This window comes from Pseudorca crassidens, chromosome 2 (assembly GCF_039906515.1).
Source record: "Pseudorca crassidens isolate mPseCra1 chromosome 2, mPseCra1.hap1, whole genome shotgun sequence".
In the NCBI taxonomy this organism is placed as follows: domain Eukaryota; kingdom Metazoa; phylum Chordata; class Mammalia; order Artiodactyla; family Delphinidae; genus Pseudorca; species Pseudorca crassidens.
The window spans coordinates 30,400,587-30,419,548 of record NC_090297.1 but is presented as its reverse complement, the minus strand read 5'-3'; the positions used below and the strand labels follow the sequence as shown (position 1 = coordinate 30,419,548).

At 42.4% G+C, this 18,962-nt stretch overlaps 1 protein-coding gene across 1 annotated transcript in view; it reads left to right on the top strand.

Moving 5' to 3' along the window:
• SF3A3 (splicing factor 3a subunit 3) overlaps window positions 1-18,962 on the top strand; it is a 29,226-nt gene that overhangs the window by 7,669 nt on the left and 2,595 nt on the right. The window contains exons 8-15 of the mRNA XM_067725561.1: window positions 624-762; window positions 2,031-2,099; window positions 2,529-2,596; window positions 2,750-2,857; window positions 3,993-4,062; window positions 6,031-6,195; window positions 6,290-6,400; window positions 7,526-7,616. Of these exons, the coding sequence (XP_067581662.1) occupies window positions 624-762; window positions 2,031-2,099; window positions 2,529-2,596; window positions 2,750-2,857; window positions 3,993-4,062; window positions 6,031-6,195; window positions 6,290-6,400; window positions 7,526-7,616 (821 nt within the window). The remainder of the gene's footprint in view (window positions 1-623; window positions 763-2,030; window positions 2,100-2,528; window positions 2,597-2,749; window positions 2,858-3,992; window positions 4,063-6,030; window positions 6,196-6,289; window positions 6,401-7,525; window positions 7,617-18,962) is intronic.

The following is an 18,962-nucleotide window of genomic DNA, read 5'->3' as shown; positions in this document are numbered from 1 at the left end:
TTGAATGGGAAAAAATTAGACTTTCTCAGATTGTGATTGAAGTTAAATGCCTGGGTCTGATGTATAGATTAAAGTTTTGTTTGTGTTGTTATTCCCCTGGTTAGTAATCTGTACTCTACCTTCCTCTCTTTTTCTCATTTTCTTTTTACCTAAAATCTTTTAATGTGAGTTAAGACTTTAGTGTTTGGAATTGTATCATGAGGATGAAAGAAGATAGGAAAGGTCAGAATCAAGATGACATATTAGGAGAGGGATTTCCCTGGTGGTGCAGTGGTTAAGACTCCATGCTCCCAAAGCAGGGGGCCCGGGTTCGATCCCTGATCCGGGAACTAGATCCCACACGCATGCCACAACTAAGGAGCCTGCCAGCTGCAACTAAGGAGCCAGCGAGCCACAACTAAGGAGACTGCCTGCCGCAACTAAGACCTGACGCAACCAAATAAATAAATGTTTAAAAAAAAAAAAGACATATTAGGAGAAAGCCAATTGTAAGCTCATTTTTTAAAGTAGTATTTTTACTTGAAAAAACTAGTTTCACTGGAATTATAAGTATGTTTTACAGGGCATAACAGTATATCAAAAATAGAAACCTTGCTGTCTCTGTGTTATTTACTCCTCTGTAGATATCTGGAGATGCTGCTTGAGTACCTTCAGGATTACACAGATAGAGTGAAACCTCTCCAAGATCAGAATGAACTTTTTGGGAAAATTCAGAATGAGTTTGAGAAGAAGTGGGAGAATGGTACTTTTCCTGGATGGCCGGTGAGCTCCAGTGGGGGTGTGGGTGGAGGACATGCCAGGGACGTAAACTAATTATTTTACTGTAATCTTGAGCCTCTGCTTTAGGGCATGAGGTGCTGATCCCTTGAGATCAGTTATGGCCATGAGATGTTGTCTGCCAAGTATGCTGGGTTTTCTCTGTGTACTTTGAAAGAGATTTGTCAGGGCCCACTTGCCATTGGCTGGGCCCAGGAGTTTCACCAACCATGTCATTACTGCTCTGTGGTTCCTACTGACCAAAAACTGATATAATTATATGCTAGAAATCTTTATGTTTTCATTCCTGGGGACAGACTTGAGTTTTCCTGAAATCTCTGGGAGAGTTTTTCAATCTGTTTTTTTTTGCTCTGCTCTTGTAGGCATTTGGTTGTCATTCATACATGTGTATAAGGGGCCAACCAGCACCTGATACGAACACCTCATCTTACTGCATTTTGCTTTCTTGCACTTCTCAGATGGTGCATTTTTTTACAGATGGAGGGTTTGCAGCAACCCTGTGTCAAGCAAATCTATTAGTGCCATTTTTCATTTTGTTATGGTGGTCTGTGATCCATGATTTTTGTTACTACCAAAACTCACTGAAGCCTCAGGTGGCGGTTAGCATTTTTTAGCAATAAAGTTTTTTTTAAAAATAAATTTATTTGCTTTATTTATTTTATTTTTGGCTGCACTGGGTCTTCATTGCTGCTCGCAGGCTTTCTTTAGTTGCAGCAAGCAGAGGCTGCTCTTCGTTGTGGTGCGCGGGCTTCTTATTGCGGTGGCCTCTCTTGTTCTGGAGCACAGGCTCCAGGCACGCGGGCTTCCACAGTTGTGGCATGTGGGCTCAGCACTGTGGCTCACAGGCTCCAGAGCACAGGCTCAGCAGCTGTGGTGCACGACCCAGCTGCTACGTGGCATGTGGGATCTTCCCGGACCAGGGCTCGAACCCACGTCCCCTGCATTGGCAGGTGGGCTCTCAACCACTGCGCCACCAGGGAAGCCCCGACAATAAAGTATTTTTTAACTAAGGCATGCACATTGTTTTTTTAGACATAATGCTATTGTGTACTTAATAGACTACAGTATAGTATAAACATAGCTTTTATATGCACTGGGAAGCTAAAAAAGACTTGCTTTATTGTGATACTCGTTTTACTGTGATGGTCTAGAACTAAACCTGCAATGTCTCTGAGGTGTGCCTGTACTTTAGATGACTCCCTTGCCTTCATTCTAAACCTGGGTATTAATAAACATCATATTGTTCTTTCCAGAAAGAGACAAGCAGTGCCCTGACCCATGCCGGAGCCCATCTTGACCTCTCTGCATTCTCCTCCTGGGAGGTATGTTTTCTTTATCCACTGTGCTGGTCTTGCCTGTTCACTCCTCAGAGGGATCACTCAGTCTCCTGTTTTTAATGTGATAAACTTATAAGACATAAGTTCTTGGGTCCAAGCATCTACAAAGAATGTAGAAAGATAAAAAGAATAAAAAGTGTATCCAACTTCTTTGAAAACTATAAACTAAAAATTCTAACCATCTTAAGCTGTAGTGGAGGTAATGGAACACTACCAGTATGGTTATGTATGAACTTAACCCCCCAAGGCCTCTTTGGAGAGTTGGGGCGTACTGCTAGGAGATTGGCTGTGGAATGTGTGGTCTTGCCACAGCTTTAGGAACACCCACACCCCAGCCTGCAAAGATGAAGTTTCAGCATTTGTTGTTTCTCCAAGTCTATTTATATAAAATTGTAACTTGTCTCTTTCATACAGGAGTTGGCCTCCCTGGGTCTGGACAGATTGAAATCTGCACTCTTAGCTTTAGGCCTGAAGTGTGGCGGGTAAGAGGCTGGTTTTTCTATCAGAACTGTCTCATTTACTGGGTGTTTCATCTTCTAAGTGGCTCTGATTCCCTTGTTCTGTCACCCCCCACTGCAAAGATAAGCAGGCCTATAAAGTAGTCCTGAATTCCTTTGCCCCTTGTGTCTCCTTAGGACCCTAGAAGAGCGAGCCCAGAGGCTATTCAGCACCAAAGGAAAGTCCCTGGAGTCGCTCGACACCTCTCTGTTTGCCAAAAATCCCAAGTCAAAGGGCACCAAGCGGTGAGTGGCTGGGGCCGCACCTCTGCTGACACTTTAAAGTTTTTATTCCCATGCAGAATTCTTACCACAACAGAAATTTTAAAGCCTGTTTTATCACCACTATTGATCCATTGAGAGCCAGTCAGCTCTTTCTCTCTGCTAATGGCAGAGCGTGCTCTCATTGTTATTATAAACCAAAGACAGTCTGTACTCAGCTGACTGAGAGTGGGTGATGTCTGTAAAGTTGAAACTGTGCCCTGGGTACCTTTTGTTACCTCTGTAGCTTATAGAAACTAAGTAGGTTCAAAACTATTTTTCTAAGTACATTTTTACTAATGACAGTTTGTACAGGTTTTTTTTTTAATAAATTTGTTTTATTTTTATTTATTTTTGGCTGCGTTCGTCCTTTGTTGCTGCTCGCGGGCTTTCTCTAGTTGCCGTGAGCGGGGGCTACTCTTCGTTGCAGTGCGCAGGCTTCTCATCGCGGTGGCTTCTCTTGTTGCAGAGTACGGGCTCTAGGCCTGCGGGCTCAGTAGTTGTGGCTCGCTGGCTCTAGAGCGCAGGCTCAGTAGTTGTGGCACACGGGCTTAGCTGCTCCGCAGCATGTGGGATCTTCCCGAACCAGGGCTCGAACCCGTGTCCCCGTGTTGACAGGTGGATTCTTAACCACTGCACCACGAGGGAAGCCCTGTACAGGGTGTTTCTTAAATGTGGTTTTCCTAATTCTCAAAACAATCCCAAAAAGTTATCCTGATTTTTTGCAGATAAGGACTTAGAAAAGTTATGGAGTGTGTCTGTTATCTCACAGTTACTAAGGAGCAAGGTCAGGATTTGGGCCCAAGTCTGCTGGTTCCAGAGCTTGCTCTTCTGTACCACATTTCCTTTGTATGTTATAATCATGGAAATTTAAATACCTGGATATGTCTTTCACCTTCTAGAATGAGGTCAAAGGGGAAGCTTCCATGCATTCTAAGAAATAACCTCAGTACTTCTATCAGCGAGTGCTGAGCTGAACAGAGCATTTGCTTTCACAACGTGGTATTTCTCACATGCTTGTAATTTTTAATGCACCCATGGAATAAATGTTCCCAGATATACGGAACAGGGCATTGGGTAAAAGAACCCTTGAGTGATACAGTTTCTTTCTTATTTTCAGAGACACTGAGAGGAACAAAGACATTGCTTTCCTAGAAGCCCAGATCTACGAATATGTAGAGATTCTTGGGGTGAGTAACTGACTCTGCTGAGGGCTGTAAATGCTACAAGATGGGGAAGTAAGAGAAATATGAATTTGTAGGATTTTTTTTTTTTAGGATTGCAAGAGGAAAGATACATATCAAACTACTTCAGCAGAAAATTGGGTTCTCCCAGGGTACTTGGCCCTTTATTGAGGTGCTGTTCTGTTCTTAGGTGTCTGTTGTTAGGTGATATTCCCAAGGTTGCCCAATCCCATGAGGCTAGGCAGAGAGAATAGACTCCCCTTAGTATCCAGATTCTTTGCCTGAGCTCTGGAGTATACCCAGGGGTGACCCAAAAGGCAGATAAGAGTAGCTTTTCAGATGTGACTTATTCTGAAAAGGCATTCCTTACGTGTTCACAAGATTGTGTGAAACTTCTTAGGGCCGGGAGGTTAGTGGTACAGAGCTGGCTGTGAGCTGCTCCTTTCTGAATATTCTTTCAAGAAGAAGCTAAAGTGGGGGTTGCGGGTAGAAAAAGGCCTAACCTGACCACGATGCTCATCTCGGAGAGAAAGAAGGGACAAGTGGGAGGAAATGACTCTTTCAGGGAAGAGAAGGTGGAGGAAAGGGCACCACTCATCCAGAGAAGGTGGTCAGTGTCTCTGGGAGTCCTGCGGGGGACCGGCCTTTCTGGTTGTCTGCTTTGTGTAGTTTTCAACCACTCTGAGCCTTTGCCTCTACAAGTGCTCACATGGTGCTTTGAGCGAGCAGGTGGCTCCGGCTCAGATAGCTGGTCTGCGTGTCTCTGTCAGTTGCCATGGACGTTTTCATTCTGCCCTTGTTTGAGGACCACTTATGTAATAGCTTATAAAACTAAGATTCATCTTTTTGTTTCCTTCTATTACAACTGCTTTTGATAAGAGGAGGCTAGCCAGACATTGGATACTGGGGGCGCTCATATTCTCCACAGTAAACCTGCGCTGTGCTAGGGTGGGCAGCAGTCTGTGTTGCCAGTCCTCTGAAGAAGACTGAGAGGCAGATTTGTGCCCCTGACACAGGTGTGCCCACTACTTCTCCCTCCTTTGAGAGCATTTTGCTTTCCCTGCCAGGAGGTGGCACTCTTGTCTTTGGAATTCCAGCCAGTGCCAGCCAAAAATGGTTTCTAGATGTTGCTCTTGTTATGTACTGATGTTATTTTTACCATTATTTCACCATTTATTGGCACCTGTTGGTTTCCAGACATTATGCTAGATCTTTGGATACAGTAGTGAATATGACACAGCCTCTTGCCCTCGAAAAGCCCACTTTGTGGCTGAGGGCTACAAATAACTGCAGTATAATGTGACACATGCTGTAATACCTTGAGATTGAGTGTTCTAAGTAGAAAGAGGGAGATAAAAATGTTCCAGGTAGAGGAAACAGCAAGCAAGAAGGTAAAATACGATGAAAGGAAATAATGAGGAAACCAGTGTATATGGGTGTGCCTTGTAAGGGAGGGGGAGTGGTCAGAGAAATTTGAAAAGTTATGTTGGAAATTGGAACCTTGTTCTTTAAGCAAAGTGTACCATTAGATTGGTTTTTTTGAGCAGAAAAATCTGGGAACAACGTGGAAGCTAGACTGGAATGAGGAGAGACTCAGGGCAAGTTAGAAGGTTGTCATCTTGGTGAGGACGATAACAGTGGGAAGGAGAAGGAAGGACCGGTTCAGGAGATATTTTAGAGACAGAAGAGAAGAGACTGTTCTCTGTTGTTCTGTGATAGTTCGTGGGCTCAGACGAGTAACTTAGGCAAGTGCTTTATAAAACCTTTGACTTTTTCCTTTAAGATCAGGGGAGAATTATTCCTCTGCCGATGAGGAATTCTGATTTGAAGACAAGACTTTCTCTTTGTTCGACAAGGAAGAAAACCTAATCCTTGGAAGTGAGGGGTCAGCAAGGGTTATAGCAGAATAGGAAATTTCCCTTCTTGTCCTGCACTATTCTTTGACTTCCCTTTTCATTTATGGGCTTGACTTAGGAACAGCGACATCTCACTCATGAAAATGTACAGCGCAAGCAGGCAAGAACCGGAGAAGAGCGAGAGGAGGAGGAGGAAGAGCAGATCAGCGAGAGCGAAAGTGAAGACGAGGAGAACGAAATCATCTACAACCCCAAAAACCTGCCCCTTGGCTGGGATGGCAAAGTCAGTCCCAACACTACCATCTTTCCCTCATATCCCATTTTGGAAGCAGATGCAGACACTAGTCTAATACTGTTTTTTATCTGATTTCTTTTAGCCCATTCCTTACTGGTTGTATAAGCTTCATGGCCTGAATATCAACTATAACTGTGAGATCTGTGGAAACTACACCTACCGAGGTCCCAAGGCCTTCCAGCGGCATTTTGCTGTAAGGAATTCAGAGCCATTTCTCCTGGACGTTGAAGCATGAAACATGAGTCTTTTAGAGAAGAGGATAGGAGCAGCCTGAGCGGATCACTAGTGCCCAGAGCCTAAGAGAATCAGAGAAGGAGTGGATCTAAAGTCCAGCATGTGGCATTTGGCCTCTGGCACCAGTGCCAGCCTTGGGTAGTACCTGAGATGGTTTCTGGAGGCAGCCCACCACTCTGCTGTTTGAACCTCATTTCTGTTTTCTCTTGCTTGCTCTTTATTTTTCGTTTTGCCTTTCTGACTCCTTGGTCATTTCTCTATCCTGTTGCTAGTACTCAGGACCAAAGAAAGGGCTGACCGCCTCCTTCTTTGGGTCTTAAATGGGCCTTTGCCTCTTGAAAAAAAGAAACGAAGAGGATGACATTTATCAAGCTATTCTTGAGAGAAAGCATTATCTGGGTGGTACTCCAGTAAGTGAATTCACCCTTGTTTTGTTTCTGCCTTCAATTCTTTGTACTTGGAAGGAAATTTTACAGAATGGAAGACTTGCTAGATGTAGCCAAGGATGGCGAATTTATATGAACTCCTCTCTCTGTCCCTCAGACAGATCTAACTGATCCTGGGGTCTTTTCCGCCAAGCTCCTGAGTACTGTCTGAATCTCTCTCAACACCACCTCCAGCGAATTAGAATTGGCATCCAGGGCCCATGCCATTTGCGGTCCCTGAGCCAGAACTGTAATTGCATCAGCGTCTCTTACTGGTCTCTTTCGTACCCTTGCCTATATCTGATAAACAGTCTTCTCCTTTACTTCCAAAGATGATGCTGACGAGCCAGCAGTAACGCTTACTCATGCTGGTGGGGGGGTTGCTTGGGAGGTGACTGGTGAGTTGTGGTCTTGACACAGGTTTTGTCTGGATCTAGGTTTTTTATAAACCAGCCCAGTGAGGCAAACAGTGCAGTGCTGCTTTGAAGTAACAGCCTCTTGTCAGTCACAGCCAGCTGTCTACAAACAAGAGCCACAAAAGGAGCGCTGCCTTTAGGTGGAGCCTTTTGCAAAGGGTCAGGGTAGGGCTTACGAGTAGAATGGAGTTAATGCTCAGTGTTCAGTCATCCCGTTTCACATTGTCCTCTTGCTTCTCCCAGGAATGGCGTCATGCTCATGGCATGAGGTGTTTGGGCATCCCAAACACCGCCCACTTTGCTAACGTGACACAGATTGAAGACGCCGTCTCCTGTAAGTAAGCTTTATTGTTCCCGAGGTTAGACCTACAGTTCACTGTCCCGATAACCCTGGTGTGTCCAGGCCCAAGGGCAGCAGGTTGTGGATATGTACAAACTACTACAGTCCTACACACATTCACTGATTTTTGAGGGGATGAATTAGCCAGTAGTACTGATTCTTCTCCCTTGAGAAGAGCTCTGTGCTGACTATAATACAGCTTTTTGTTTTCTCCCCCCTCAGCCGTGCCGTGCGGCTTGTGGGATTTTAGTTCCCCGACCAGGGATTGAACCTGGGCCCTCAGCAGTGAGAGCTCGGAGTCCTAACCACTGTACTGCCAGGGAATTCCCTAAAACGGCTTTTAACTGGGGTCTGTGAACTCCCCTGTATGCAAGATTTTGAGTGAATGGGTTTATGTATATTTTTTGAATTGATTTTACTATGTTAACTGCAGATATGAAGGAAAAAGTAGAAATGGTCTCAGTAAACTTATTTCTGAGGTGACAGGGCAGATACCCAGCAACACGGCAGCAAAATACGTCTTGGAGAAAAAGCCAAGTGCAGCGTGTGTCCAGGAGTGTGTTGTTGAAGCACCCAGGGACCTCAGTCAGGCTTCCTGTTTGCCTGGCAGTGGTAGCTTTTGCCATCTTTCTCACAGCCTTCTTATTTTCTTTCTAGTTTATCTCTTCTCTGTCATGTTTTCACCGTTCGTGGGTTAGACTGTGAAGAAAGTAATTTTACCACTCTGCTTTGTTAAATTTCAGGCACTCCCTGTCAGGTGTGCATATCACACTGCTCCACTGCCTGTTCAGCTAACTCCTTTGGCTCCCAGCTCTGGGGTGGTTCAAATCCTCCATGGCAGAGCCAAGTAGAAATGACCTTCTAAAGAGCTCCCTGATCCCTGATTTAACCTGTGGACTCTGGGGACTCTTTCATTGAGTATTTTGTGTGAGTCAGCTTTGAGACTCCTCCTTGCTGTTTTTTTTTTGGTTTTGTTTTAATACTTTTTTAAAATTTAAATTTATTTTATTTATTTATTTTTGGGTGCATTGGGTCATCATTGCTGTGCGCGGCTTTCTCTAGTTGCAGTGAGTGGGGGCTACTCTTCGTTGCCGTGCACACGCTTCTCATTGCGGTGGGTTCTCTTGTTACGGAGCACGGGCTGTAGGCGCGCGGGCTTCAGTAGTTGTGGCATGCGGGCTCAGTAGCTGTGGCTCGCGGGCTCTAGAGCACAGGCTCAGTAGTTGTGGCGCACGGGCTTAGTTGCTCCGTGGCGTGTGAGATCTTCCCGGACCAGGGCTTGAACCCATGTCCCCTCCATTGGCAGGCGGATTCCTAACCACCGAGCCACCAGGGAAGACCTTGCTGTTTTGTCTCTTTATTCATTTACAAGTCGAGATATACAGTTCCTCTAATCAGAATTTAAATGTATCTTGTTATCAGATTATCCAGTTAGCCTCTTCATTTTTTACCCTTTACTCTGTTGGGAGGAAATTAAAATAATAATGAAATGTCATAGAATCATAATGCTGCATTTTGAATGCAGTCTCATTTTTAGATGTATTTTCTAGCTGCATATAACTAGTAAATAGATCACTGTTCATTTTTGTGTGTATTTTCTCTTTTTTTAAAAAAATATATTTATTTTATTTATTTTTGGCTGCGTTGGGTCTTCATTGCTGCGTGCAGGCTTTCTCTAGTTGCAGTGAGCAGGGGCTACTCTTCGTTGTGGTGTGCAGGCTTCTCCTCGTGGTGGCTTCTCTTGTGGAGCACGGGCTCTAGGTGCACGGACTTCAGTAGTTGCAGCACGCGGGCTCAGTAGTTGTGGCTTGCGGGCTCTAGAACGCAGGCTCAGTAGTTGTGGCACACAGGTTTAGTTGCTCTGTGGCATGTGGGATCTTCCCAGACCAGGGCTCAACCCGTGTACCCTGCATTGGCAGGCGGATTCTTATCCACTGCGCCGCCAGGGAAGTCCCTCTCCCTCTCCCTCTCCCTCTCCCTCCCCCTCCCCCTCCCCTCCCCCTCCCCTCCCCCTCCCCTCCCCCTCCCCCCCCTCCCCCCCTCCCCCTCCCCCTCCCCCTCCCCCTCCCCCTCCCCCTCCCCCTCCCCCTCTCCCTCTCCCTCTCCCCCCTCCCCTCCCCCTCCCCCTTCTTTTCAATACTTATTTTATTTATTTGGCTGCGCCAGATCTTAGTTGCAGCATGCAGGATCTAGTTCCCTTACCAGGAATCAAACCCGGACCCCCTGCATTGGGAGTGCAGAGTCTTAGCCACTGGACCACCAAGGAGGTCCCTTGTGTATATTTCCTTATGTCCTGCAAATTGCCTGAGTTAATTTATTACTTCTGATGCCTTGTAATTGAACTATTTACATTATTTTAGGCTTACAATCATGCCAACTACAAAAACAAAGGGGATGTTTTAATTAATTTTGTTCCATGTATTTATTTTTCCTAAGCATTGCCCCCAAGTCTTATGTTAAATAGAAGCAGGTAATAAGTCGTCCTTCCCTGGATGCTGTTTTAAAGGACCATGGTGATGCAGCTACACTAATTTTAAAACTGGCTTATGATTTTATTACCACATTCCTCAAAAGAAAGATGACAACATTTTTACTACTTTTTCTTTTATCAGGCCTTGAATAAAACAGCATTCCTGAATTATTTCATACTGGGTGGTAGATATTCTTTTAATGCAGTTTTTTTTTGTTTTGTTTTTGTTTTGGCCACACTGCACACCATGCAGGATCGCCAGGGAAATCCCCATCTGTGCATCTTCTTTTTTTTTTAATTAATTTATTTATTTTTGGCTGTGTTGGGTCTTCGTTTCTGTGCGAGGGCTTTCTCTAGTTGCGGCAAGCGGGGGCCACTCTTCATCGCGGTGCGCAGGCCTCTCACTATCGCGGCCTCTCTTATTGCGGAGCACAGACTCCAAACGCGCAGGCTCAGTAGTTGTGGCTCACGGGCCTAGTTGCTCCGTGGAATGTGGGCTCTTTCCAGACCAGGGCTCGAACCCGTGTCCCCTGCATTGGCAGACAGATTCTCAACCACTGCGCCACCAGGGAAGCCCTGTGCATCTTCTTTAGTGAAGTATTTGTATTAGACTTGTGCCCATTCTTTCTTTCTTTCTTTCTTTCTTTCTTTCTTTAGATGCATCGGGTGTTAGTTGCGGCACACGGGCTCAGTAGTTGTGGTGTGTGGGCTCTAGACTGTGCAGGCTTAGTTGCCTCGCGGCATGTGGGATCTTAGTTTCCCAACCAGGGATCAAACCCACGTCCCCTACATTGGGAGGTGGGTTCTTAACCACTGGGCCACCAGGGAAGTTCCTAATGCAGTTATTTACCCTGTGAGGATTCTTTTTAGAAGTTTTGTTTTTACATTCATAAATAAAAGATGTGCTTTTTGTTTTCCTTTCAGACACTTGTCAGATTTAGTGATCAAAACCATATTTTTGTCATAAAATCAATGGGATTACATGCTACATTCTCTTCTGTCATTTGAAACTTTAAATAGAGATTACTTCTTCATACAAGGGGACCACTCTGAGAAGATTCTTTAGTTAATAGCCAATACAATTCCTTGATTTATTATGAAACTCAATATTTTTAAAGTAGGAAACCCAATATTTTTATTCTGAGTTTTACTGTTTCCTCTTTTTTTTGACTTGAATTTTATTTATTTTTTTATACAGCACGTTCTTATTAGTTATCTATTTTATACATATCAGTGTATATATGTCAATCCCAATCTCCCAATTCATCCCACCACCACCACCCCATTACTATTTCCTTTTTACTATTATTTTCTTCAATCTTGTTTCTTTGTGCTTTTTTTAAGTCTATAATCAAGAATTTATTCTTTTTTCAAGGTATAGTTGATATTAGTTTCAGATGAATAATATAGTCACTCAAAATTTTTATAGATTATGCTCCATTTAAAGTTATAAAATATTGGGGAATTCCCTGGTGGTCCATTGGTTAGGGCTCCATGCTTTCACTGCTGAGGGCCCGGCTTTGGTCCCTGTTTTGGGGAACTAAGATCCCACAGATCCCACAAGCTGTGCAAAAAAAAAAAAAGTTATAAAATATTGGCTATATTCTCTGTGTTGTACAATATGTCCTTGTAGCTTATTTATTTTATACATTGTAGTTTGTATCTCTAATTCCCTATCCTTATATTGCCTCCCCGACCCTTGCCTCTCCCCATTGGTAACCACTAGTTCTCAATATCTGTGAATCTGTTTGTTTTAGTATCTTCACTTGTTTTGTTTTATTTTTTAGATTCCACATGTAAGGGATAACATACAGTACTTGTCTTTCTCTGTCTGACTTATTTCACTAAGCATAATACCCTCCAGGTCCATCCATGTTGTTGCAAATGGCAAAATTTCATCCTTTTTTATGGCTGAGTAGTATTCCATTGTATACATACACCACATCTTCTTTATTCATTCATTTGTTGATGGACACTTAGGTTGCTTCCATATCTTGGCTATTGTAAATAATGCTGCTATGAATGTTGGGAGTGCATGTATCTTTTTGAATTAGTATTTTTGTTTTCTTCTGATACATACCTAGGAGTGGAATTGCTGGATCATGCGGTACTTCTGTTTTTAGTTTTTGTTTTTGTTTTTTTTTTGGCGGTACGCGGGCCTCTCACTGTTGTGGCCTCTCCTGTTGCAGAGAACAGGCTCTGGACGCACAAGCTCAGCGGCCATGGCTCATGGGCCTACCCGCTCCGCGGCATGTGTGATCTTTCTGGACCGGGGCGCGAACCCGTGCCCCCTGCATTGGCAGGTGGACTCTCAACCAATGCGCCACCAGGGAAGCCCTGTTTTTAGTTTTTTGAGGAACCTCCATACTGTTTTCCATAGTGGCTGCACCAATTTACATTCCCACTAACAGTATAAGGGTTCCCTTTTTCCGTATCCTTGTGAACATCTGTTATCTGGCCTTTTGATGACAGCTGTCCTGACAGGTGTGATGTTTCATTGTGGTTTTGATTTGCATTTCTCTGATGATTAGTGATGTTAAGTATCTTTTCATGTGCCTGTTAGCCATCTGTATGTCTTCTTTGGAAAAATGTCCATTCAGATCTTCTGCCCATTTTTTAACCAGGTTGTTTGTTTTTTTGCTGTTGAGTTGTATGAGCTGTTTACATAGTTTGAATATTAATCCCTTATCAGTCATATCATTTGCAAATATTTTCTCCCATTCAGTAGGTTGTCTTTTCATTTTGTTAATGATTTCCTTTGCTGTGCAAAAGCTTTTAAGTTTAATTTATTTTGCTTTTGTTTTCTTTGCCTTAGGAGACAGATCAAAAAAAATTTTGCTACAATTTATGTCATACAGTGTTCTGTGTCTGTTTTCTTTTATGAGTTTTATGGTTTCTGGTCTTACATTTAGGTCTTTAATCCATTTTGAGTTTATTTTTGTATGTGATGTGAGAAAATGTTCTCATTTTGTTGTTTTACATGTAGCTGTCCAGTTTTCCTAGCACCACTTTTTTTTTTTTTTTTGGCGGTACGCGGGCCTCTCACCCCCGCGGCCTCTCCCGTTGCGGAGCGCAGGCTCCGGACACGCAGGCTTAGTGGCCATGGCTCACGGGCCTAGCTGCTCCGCGGCATGTGGGATCCTCCTGGACTGGGGCACAAACCCATGTCCCCTGCATCGGCAGGCGGACTCTCAACCACTGCACCACCAGGGAAGCCCAGCACCACTTTTTAAAAGATACATATTTATTTATTTATTTGGCTGCACCAGGTCTTCATTGAGGCATGCGGGATCTTTAGTTGCAGAATTTGAACTCTTAGTTGCGGCATGTGGGATCTAGTTCCCTGACCAAGGATTGAACCCAGGCCCCGTGCATTGGGAGCATGGAGTCTTAGACACTGGACCACCAGGGAAGTCCCCCAGCATCACTTATTGAAGGGACTATCTTTTCCCCACTGTATATTCTTGCCTCCTTTGTCATAGGTTAATTGACCGTAAGTGTATGGGTTTGTTTTGGGCTCTGTATTCTGTTCCATTGATCTAGGTGTCTGTTTTTGTGCCACTACCATACTGTTTTGATTACTGTAGCTTTATAGTATAGTCAGAAGTCAGGGAGTGTGATACCTCTAGCACTATTTTTATTTCTCAAAATTGCTTTGGTTAGTCAAGAACTTTCTTGTTTTTGTTCTTTATTCTTTCTAATACAGGCATTTAGAACTAGTCATCATTCTGTTAGGAATCCATTGGAAATATCCATTATTGATATGTTATATTTAGAGCTTTATTTATTAAAGAGGTTGTTTCTGAGTTTTAAAGAATAATTCAGTAATTATTTTTAAAAGCACTGATTCTTTCATTGTTTCTTTTTTTTTTTTTCTTGGTCCATGCAGTAAGTTACAGAATTTCTGCCTTTAGAATGTATTTTATCTTTGTGTCCAAGTATATAGTCAGTGATTTGTTAAATACTTGTGTATACCTGAAAGGAAGTATGTCTCTCCACCTGTAGGCTGTTTAAATTTCCTGCAGTTTTCAGGTTTTTAATTTCATACTTACATCTATTTCTTTTGAATTCTGATAAAGACATGTTTACATTTCCAGTTGTAATTAAGCTTTGTCTCTTGCATTTCTGCCAGTTTTGTGTATATTTTAATTTGTGTTATTTGAGCCACATAAACTCAATATTGTATTGTAACCTTATCGATCACTCCCATTTTCTTTTCGAAATTCCCATTACCTGATAGCTTGTTTGTTCTATTGTAATAGACTTAGACCATTTCCCCAGTTATCAAAATTTTGGCAGCAAATGTGGGCTCTTTTTTACCCCAGTCATCAGTGCTTATCCTTGTATAGGGATATTAAGCTCTTTACAATGTGTATTAATTGATCTATTTATATTTAACTCCTTTGCTGGAAAGGTTATCTTGTTAGATTTCTCACTTACATAGATTATATAGTAGACTTGAAGCTATTTCTTTGACAGGTAGCCTTCTAACATTTCTAACTTTAATGTTTCTTTGTTTTTTGGCTGTGTTGGGTCTTCATTGCTGCGAGCGGGCTTTCTCTAGTTGCAGTGAGCAGGGGCTACTCTTTGTTGCGGTGCGGTGGCTTCTCTTGTTGCGGAGCATGGGCTCTAGGCGTGCGGGCCTCAGTAGTTGCGGCACACAGCCCCTAGAGTGTGCAGGCTTCAGTAGTTGTGGTGCACAGGCTCTAGGGTGCGCGGGCTTCAGTAGTTGTGGCATGCAGTCTCAGTAGTTGTGGCGCATGGGCTTAGTTGCTCCACGGCATGTGGGATCTTCCCAGACCAGGGATTGAACCTGTGTCCTCTGCATTGGCAGGTGGATTCTTAACCACTGTGCCACCAGGGAAGTCTTTTAATGTTTCATCTAATAGTTTCTTTCTACTACAAATTTCTATTATTATTAATATGTATTATTAGTTGAGTTATTTATAGGAGATGATTATATCTGGATGGCCTGAAGCAGTGTAAATTCTGTACGTCTTACCCTCATAGTGATTCTGGAGACATTATGTCTTTAATCTCAGATCTATCAATATCCTTATCACCTTGTTTATAAAAGTGTTTCTTCTGCTTTCAGATGGCCATTATCTCTTTTATTTCACTTTTTTTTAATTGAAGTATAGTTGATTTACAACATTATATGTTTCACGTGTACAGTATAGTGATTCAGTATTTTTAAATATCACACTGCATTTATAGTTATTATAGAATATGGGATCTATTCCCTGTGCTATATCCTTGTAACTTATTTATTTTATGCATAGTAGGTTTTACTTCCATTACGTCTTGTCATGATCTTTTTCCCTAGGACTTGGTTGATGGATTCTGTCAAGTTTTATATGTTTTCATATGTTCTGCTTCAAGGGTAAAGTTGGTTCAAAACCACATTCCTAATATAGTTTCATGTGGTGGTTAAGTGTGCAGACTCTGGAGAGGCCACTGGTTAGGGTCCAAATCATGGCTCCACCGCTTACTTACTGGCTATGGGACACAGGACAAGTTAGGTCTTTTAGTTCCTTATCCATCAAATGTGGGTGGTAATAATATTGATATATCTACTTCAGAGAGTTGTCTCAAAGTTTAAATGAGATAATGCAGGTCAAGTGCTACAGCCTGTCTGACCACAGGGTAGAATGTATTCAGTGAAGAAGCATAAGCTGCCATCATTATCAGCTTCACTTGTGGGCTCCTCTGCAGAGTCTGAGGCGTGAGATCCGAAGTCACCCTTATCTTTTCATTTGGAGTTTAATCTTACTATTACTAGCTACCATTTACCAGGTGCCTGGTGTATGCCAGGTAAATAGGAGATTTTTACACTCATTTAATCTTCAGAGCAACCAGTGATGTAGGAGGTCCCCCATATTTTCCAGAAGAGGAAAATGAGGTAAGTTTTTCCAAGTCACATAGCATGTAAGTGGAAGAAAGCCATGGAGCAAACCCATGTCTGTTCTACAGCAGTCTCTTCTCTTTCCACAGTGCTATCCTGCCTTCTTTTAAATCATCATCAAGTAGATGTTTTTGAGATGATCATTAAGGTGTATTCCAGAAAAAACTTTATGCATTTTCTCTTTAGCCATACAAAGATTTTTAGAAAACTTAATTTTTTTTCCAGAATATTATTGGCAGGTTCATGATTTTTCCATTATCCATATTGTTTTCAATATTTATCTCCTTATTCAGGTGTCTAGGTTTATCAATTTCTGTTATATGCATATTATTATTATTACCACTTCTTTGATTTATTGTATCATTTCCACCCATCATGACTTCCCTTGAATATTTGTAGGTTCTAATATTTGTAAGTTCTCTACATTTGTAGTTTCACTTCTATCTCAATAGAAGCATTTGTAGTTTCACTTCTATCTCAATTATCACTTTCTCTTCTCATCCCCCCCAATAGATCATTTATAGGTTTATTACAAATTTATCATCACCTTCCCCCTCCCTTTCTTTTCCCAGGGATTATTCCTCCCTTTAAGTATCTTAGATTAACTCTCTGTCTTCCTTTAGGACTTTCAGTAACAGATAGATGGTTTTATATATCTTGACTCCCACAAGATCATGACAGACTTTATCTCAGGTGTCTCACTAATAGTAGGCGCCAATCAATTATGAAATCAAAGTTAATTCTATTCTGTAGAGTTTCTGCAATTTTTCTTCTTTTCCTATCGGTGGAATAGTTATTTTCTATTAAACCTGGATTTTGTGTGTGGTTTTGGGTTTGGGGTTTTTTGAAAGTATCAAAACTAGACATCTTAAGGATTTTTGGTTATGAGGAAGAGAACCAATTAAAACCTAACTCCATGCCCTCCATCATGTTAGCAAGTATATGCTTATCCAGCTGTGCTTCCCTCTACATGTATGCCTTCTCCACTTCCTTGTGTCTTCTCTTTAAGCCTTAGCTCACAATGAAGACAACTCTAGCCCTTGCCCTGTATGACCTTTCTCAGTTTTCAGAGCCTGCCATCATCCAGCTCAGTCTCTCAGTGTCCCAATTTCTAATATCTGGGAAAGACAATAGGTAGGTGCAGCTGGGTCAGGTGACATCTGTAGTCCAGTCAGCTGTCTTTTCAGTAGCTGGCAGCAAAAATAGCTACTTGTTAGACCAGGACTGCTCCTTCCAGAACACCTTGGGAAGATGTGTTCCCTAATGGGAGTGGGCAAGGAAGTAACCGTTGACACAGCTGTCACACTGGATTTGCTTGTCTTTGTTTTAGATCATTCTGTTGAAGTTTTCCTTTTGGCGCTTTTAGCAAGGAGGGAGAGATTCAGTACTGTCATTTAAGTTACAGTAGGTTTTTTGTTTTTTTTACTTAAATGAAGGATTTCACTTATAAATTTATTATTTTAATCATTCCATCGTTCCAGACTTACGATTTTTTTTAAGGTGAACAAAAGACAGCTAAGAAAGAGCCCTATGGAATTGCCACCAGAGATTCCCCATTTAGGTGGTTGGTCACAATTGACCAATATTCACTAGGTATAAGTCTACTAAACTAATAAACTAATAGCATCAGGTTCAAATACACCATCTTGTTTAATGGCAGTATCATGAGAGTTACAATGTTTTCATGAACTCTAGGGACATTGCCTGTGAGAGCAATCGCTTTGCTAAAATCATGATATCCTGTGTCTATACCTTTTATCAGGTCGGCACTATCCCATCAAAAATAGGAAATTCAAATTAATTTGCCTCACTTATTCTTAGTGAACCCACGCTGGCGCCCAGAGGTGGTTCCATTTTTTTCTAATTGTTTTCAGATTCCTCTGAAGAGTAACATCTCCCTCACTGCTCCAGTTTCCTACATCCACTTTTTTCTTTAAGAAAATAATGACAGGGGCTTCCCTGGTGGCACAGTGGTTGAGAGTCCGCCTGCCAATGCAGGGAACACAGGTTCGATCCCTGGTCCGGGAAGATCCCACATGCTGCGGAGCAACTAAGCCCGTGTGCCACAACTACTGAGCCTGCGCTTTAGAGCCCATGAGCCACAACTACTGAGCCCGCGTGCCTAGAGCCTGTGCTCCACAATGAGAGAAGCCACCGCAATGAGAAGCCCGCGCACTGCAACGAAGAGTAGCCCCCGCTTGCCTCAACTAGAGAAAGCCTGCGCACAGCAATAAAGACCCAACACAGCCAAAAATAAATAAATAAAATAAATAAATTTATTAAAAAAAAAACTAACCACCCTGTATTTCGGGGCCTCTCACCTTCTGAGATGGCCCACACTCTGTCTTAAAAAAAAGAAAAGAAAATCATGACAGCCTTTCTGATATCTGGTATTTTCGAACCATTCTGGGTTGGATTCCTGAATGGCCTGGACAAAGAATATGATAAGGCCCTGCCCTGGCACGTGGTAAATTCTCCATTCCTTTGTAATGTGCATATTATCTGGGCCTGAAGACTTCAGCTAATTTAAGGCAATTAGCAAGGAAAGAAAAGATGATTAGTTGAGCGCCTGTACACCAGGCACAGAGCTAAGTACTTTCTTACATGTTGTCTCATTTACTATTTCTTCACCCATCTTAGACTTCAACTTCCTCTATAGGATATACCTTCTAATCATGTCAAGTTTATTAATTCCCTAGTCATCCTGGTCATTAAGACTCCGCCTTCCAATGTGGAGGGTATGGGTTCGATCCCGGGAACTAAGATCCCGCATGCCATGCGGTATGGCCAAAAAAATTTTTTTTTTTAAAGTGTGGTCAAGTTTAGAGATTGTTCTACTTGATGGGAAATGTGAAAGGATATAAGAATCAAGTAATTGTTCCTTTTCACTGTAATCTGTTAATATTTTATCATCTTATCTCTGTAGCAGCAGACCTGTCCCATCTGCTCCACATAGCTCTTTGTT